Source organism: Argentina silus (genome assembly GCF_951799395.1).
Source record: "Argentina silus genome assembly, chromosome: 20".
Taxonomy (NCBI): Eukaryota; Metazoa; Chordata; class Actinopteri; order Argentiniformes; family Argentinidae; genus Argentina; species Argentina silus.
This window is the reverse complement of record NC_139674.1, coordinates 9,715,509-9,720,508: the sequence shown is the minus strand read 5'-3', so window position 1 is coordinate 9,720,508 and position 5,000 is coordinate 9,715,509. Positions and strand designations below refer to the sequence as shown.

The window sequence follows — 5,000 nt, the reverse complement described above, 5'->3', positions numbered from 1 at the left end:
CCCAGAAGAGAGCTCCCTTTGTGCTCCCACTGGCACGAGAGAGAGAGAGAGAGAGAGATCTGAGTGACCTGATTCCTCTGTCTCTGGCCCCTGTTCAGTGGCGGCAGCGCGGCAGCTCTCTTCCAGAGGCTTTAAGGAGGGAACCCTGGTTGCTCCCTGGTGCTGCCGCCGCTACACCTCGGGACGCTCAGCGTGAAATTGGCTTTAATGCGAAAGCTTGTACCTGCAGTGGCCAGGGAGGGAGGGAGGGAGAGAGAGAGAGAGAGAGTTATCACATGGAATGGGAGATGTAGAGGGGTGGTGTGTGTGTGTGTGTGTGTGTGGGGGGGGGGGGGGGTGAGGAAAAAGGAGGGTGAGTGTTTTGTGAAAGAGAGGGACAAAGACAAGACAGGCAGAAGGTGAGATAATAGGAATGAGAGAGAGAAAGGGGCGAGGAAAGATTGGATGCAAGAGCAGAAGAGAGAGAGAGAGAGAGAGAGAGAGAGGGGTAGTCAGAATGACAGAGGAGTCTCTCTGTGGCAGGTTGTTGTTCAGGGTAGGATCTGATGTGTGTGTGGATGGCTGAGGTGGGGGCTGTTCTGTCACCACAAAATGTCATGTTTGGTGGCGGCGTAATGAAAATGTGTCCTCTTCCTGAAAAAAATGACAGACAGGAAGTCTATTTCATTAAATTGCGGCACATTTCGGCGTGATTGGCATGTTACGGTGTTGTGCCAGATATATCCCAGCAGGTGTCAGTGACTGGAGACAAGAACACACACACACACACACACACACACACACACACACACACAGGAGGATGAGGACCAAACTCCTGGCCATCATGGGCAATCCCTCCCATCCCCTACATGACACTGTGACAGAGCAGAGAAGCTCCTTTAGCAACAGATTATTACCACCACGTTGCACTCAGGAGCGCTATAGGAGATATTTTCTGCCTGCCGCAATAAGACTGTACAACTCCTCCTCCGGCTGGCTCGATCAGGGTGATCAGGTCAGGCTGGCGGATGTGAAATCATACTGGACTGTTCTTACTGTATATAACGTTTCAGATGTCTATTTTATTCTATTATTCTATTGTCACTTTATTTTGTTGTTGTTTGTGATGTAAGCTGCTGTAATGCCTTCATTTCCCCTCAGGGATCAATAAAGTACCTATCAATCTATCTATGTACACATATTGTTCTTTCTACACTTTCTGCATACACACACACAAACACGCACATCAGTTATACAAGCACACACACACACACACGTGCGCGTCGTGTAAGGCGTCTTTCTCTAACAAAAACACATCTATCCTACCCTCAAAAGGCATTCATCTTTTGCCAGGAAAATAAGAAAAATGGCCATCGGCTTGTTGTCTTTGGTCAAACGAAGCATTCCCTTTCCAGACCCCCCCCCCCCCCCCACCTTCCCCTTCCTCTTCTCACCTCTTTCTCATTTCCTCTCTGATAGTGAAGTTAACCCCTGAACCCTGGGGGTGATGAGGCCTTCTTTATAACCGCTGGTAACAATGATGAAAATCAACTCAGGTGTCTGGAGCAAAAAGAAAGAGATTTTTCTTACACTAGGGAGGGTTGGGGGGGGGGGCAGTTGATAAGAGCAGAGGAAGCTATTGGTGGGGGTGATGTTGGTGGTGGTGGTGGCGGGGGCGGGGGGTGCAGCTCCAGCTATCATCACGACAACATGCGGCGGCGTGGTCTATCTTTGGTGATGCATTGCCTGGGGGAGAGGATGGGAGACAGGCGGCAGGAAGACTAACGCTGCAGGAAGGCTGATATTTCATGTGGCGCTGCCTTGCTCTAACAAGGCTCCTCCACCCTAAATGAACACCCATTAGTCTGCAGCGGGAGCTGCCGCGGACGTTAGTGCTAGCGTGCTAGCCCAGGCCCAGTGGAGAGACGCAGGCTGCGGCAGTTCTGACAACACCACATTATTAAAGGTCAGACTAAGACAATGTCGGTTGGAGAGGGGAGAGAAAAATATTTTTACCCCAGTAAAACGTTCCCGCCTCGTCTCTATTTCTCTCTCTCTCTCTCTCTCTGTCTCTCTCTCTCTCTCTCTCTCTCTGTCTCTCTCTCTGTCTCTCTCTGTCTCTCTCTCTCTCTCTCTGTCTCTGTCTCTCTCTCTCTCTGTCTCTCTCTCTCTCTCTCTCTCCCTTGTTGTTTCCCTGTTTTCACCCAGTCTTCACCCTCATCTTTTAGTTACTGCATATCCCCGTTTCCTCCTCTCTCCTTCCTATATTCTCTCTTCCCACATCTCCCCTGCGTATCCTCTTCTCCCCCCTCTCTCCCTTCTCTCTCTCTTTCCTTTATTCTCTCTTTCCACTTCTCCCCTGCATGTCCTCTCCGCCTCCTCTCTCTCTCTCTCCTCTCCTCCTCTCTCTCTCTCCTCTACTCCTCTCTTCCTATATCAAATGAAGTTGACCTGAATGAAGGGAAGCATCTGCTATTGATCAGACAGGTCAGTCATAACTGTCTCTGTTAGAGAGTCAGGGCGAGCAGATTCCATTTGCGTAATGAAGGAGCCTGTATCTCTGCGCTGACAGAGACAGAGGGCCTCTGCTGCCACGTGTGAGAGCCTGTCAACGGACAGTTACTGGTCACTTGATTGATCGAGGCCCCCAAGGGTTCACTAATGCTTCCAGGAAGGAAAAAAAAAAAAAACACAAACAGGCCCTATTTCAATAGTTTGATAATGCATCTTCCTTTGCTCCCTCCTCCACTCAAGTCATCACCGATCTAACATGATTAGATCGGTCAAAGCAAGCTTTCCACCGCATTACCTTCATCAGTCCAGAGTCATTTCCGATCAGCGAGTTCTTCAAGGAAGAAGGAGGAGAGAAGGATGCATTTTGGGAGTGTACAAACAGGGCCACATATAGGGGGTGACGTTGCCAGATGTTTTACTCCACACACAACAATGGCCGCTTCAAAAACAATCGCGTGTGTGAATGTTGATATTACCCCAGATGGTCAGGGTTCAGCTTCATTCCCAGAAACGATGCTTCGGTCCATAATTGAGTTTTTATCACTCAAACGTGTCCAATCTTTTATTACACACAGAGACGCTGTTTATGATTTATTAGATGGCCCCAGACACAACCCCGGCTTAGATTGAATGCTTAAACTTGCATACGGTGGGTGAGGAAGAATTTTGCCAAATAATAAACGATAACAGGGTGGAATATGTGATTCATAACCCGCTATCGCATCTAACCTTAGACTCTTTTTTCGGCAGGATGAGATGTCTTGAAAAGGACTGTAATACCAGCTGTCACGCCTTCATTCTCACAATAAGGCACCACATCGCCCATGCTATTAATCAGAAAAGGCTTTCACCAGTCCAAACCCGCTTCAGACGTGTCCACACAGATGGAATAATGACTATTGTCTAACGGCCATTATTCTCTTAACAAAGGCAATATGTCATTCTCTCTTTCTTTGACACTCATAAATTCCCGGGCAATGTATAACCTGTATAATAACACACGGCTCCATCTGTGTGCGGCAATCAGCCAATCACAGTAGCATGTCCAGAAAGAATGCATAACAGATGAAACGCAATGGGAATGTTCCTTATTTTCCGCCCGTTATTTCTGTTCAGATGCAGAACAGAGATTTTGCCTGGCTATGATTTGTTATTTTTTTTATTCACTTTGAATTATGTTTATTGTTGCTGGCGTCTCGGGCTTTGCGATCGTGTTGAGAGGATCTGTCTGTGAAGGGAAGCCTCTGGCAGTATTATAGTATGTAGCTGGAGTGCAGTCTTTATTTCTCTCTCTATTATGAACACACACACACACTCTCTCTCTCACTCACACACACATACACACACACACCACACGCTCTCTCTCACATACACATATACACACACACATGCACACACGTGTACACACACACACACACACACACACACGCACGCACACACACTCTCAGCTTCAGCTCTCACTCTCTTGGTCCCTCCGTATCCTTCTCCTTCTCTCTCCCTCCTTCTCTCTCTCCCTGTCCCGAAGGTCAGTCTCTGACCAGATCCACTGCTTCAGTTTAAATACCACCGTGTCAGTCAGACTAAACTCACCCAGGCAAAAAGGCCACTCATGGCAGCCATTTGAAACCTCCCCCTTCACATTACTGTCGTATTCCTCTACTTCTCCTCACAACTGTCTTGTTAAAACCTCCGTCTTTGTCCTTTAGGAAAGTACTGTATCTTGCCATGTTCTAGTATAACAACTGAATTCCTCTGCTTTTAGAACAAGTGTATCTCCCCCGAGTCCCCAGCCACCTAGCCACATACAGTCACCTGCCCTTCTGGGAGCTTAGACACGCTGAATAATCCTGCTCTCTCCCCCCTCCACCCCATTTTCTATGCCTTCTCTCAGCTCCTAACCATCGATGACAACTTCTGCGGCCTGGATATGAACGCCCCCCTGGGGGTATCAGAGATGGTGCGGGGCATCCCCCTCTTCTCCGACTCCACCGACAAGATGACCTCCGTCATCGCCTACGTCTACAAGAACCACTCGCTGGCCTTCGTGGGCACCAAGAGCGGACGCATTAAGAAGGTAGGCAGGCGGGCAGTGCCCAGCCTTTTTCTCGTGTGAGTGTGTCAGTGTGTGCGTGTGTGTGTGTGTTTGGGATTGGGGGGTAGAGAAGAGATTGGTTTGCAAGAAAGTGGCTGAGTCGGCTGTTTTTTTTCTTCACTTCAGTAGAATGAGGTGGAGGACGTGTGTGTGTGTGTGCGTGTGCGTGTGTGTCAGTTGAAGGAAGGGGATCTCGAGACCCCCTCAGGGGTTTTTATTATTAGAGGCAAGCCTATCTGATTTCTCTCTACACACTCCCCCACCATATGCTATAACACACATGATCTGGTCTTTGCTCACTATAGCAGCTAGTATACCCCCTGCTGTACAATCTTGACAATGATAACCCATACCAAAGTCAACTACAGTACAAGACTACCAACAATAGCCAAAAGTACACAGATAAACAGATTGG

General features: G+C 48.4%; 1 protein-coding gene across 1 annotated transcript in view; it reads left to right on the top strand.

Moving 5' to 3' along the window:
* The window catches only part of plxna4 (plexin A4), a gene marked incomplete at its 5' end in the record, with an annotated part of 203,377 nt that overhangs the window by 9,456 nt on the left and 188,921 nt on the right, over positions 1-5,000 (top strand). Inside the window, one exon of the mRNA XM_083691882.1 lies at positions 4,385-4,567. Within this exon, the coding sequence (XP_083548008.1) occupies positions 4,385-4,567 (183 nt within the window). The remainder of the gene's footprint in view (positions 1-4,384; positions 4,568-5,000) is intronic.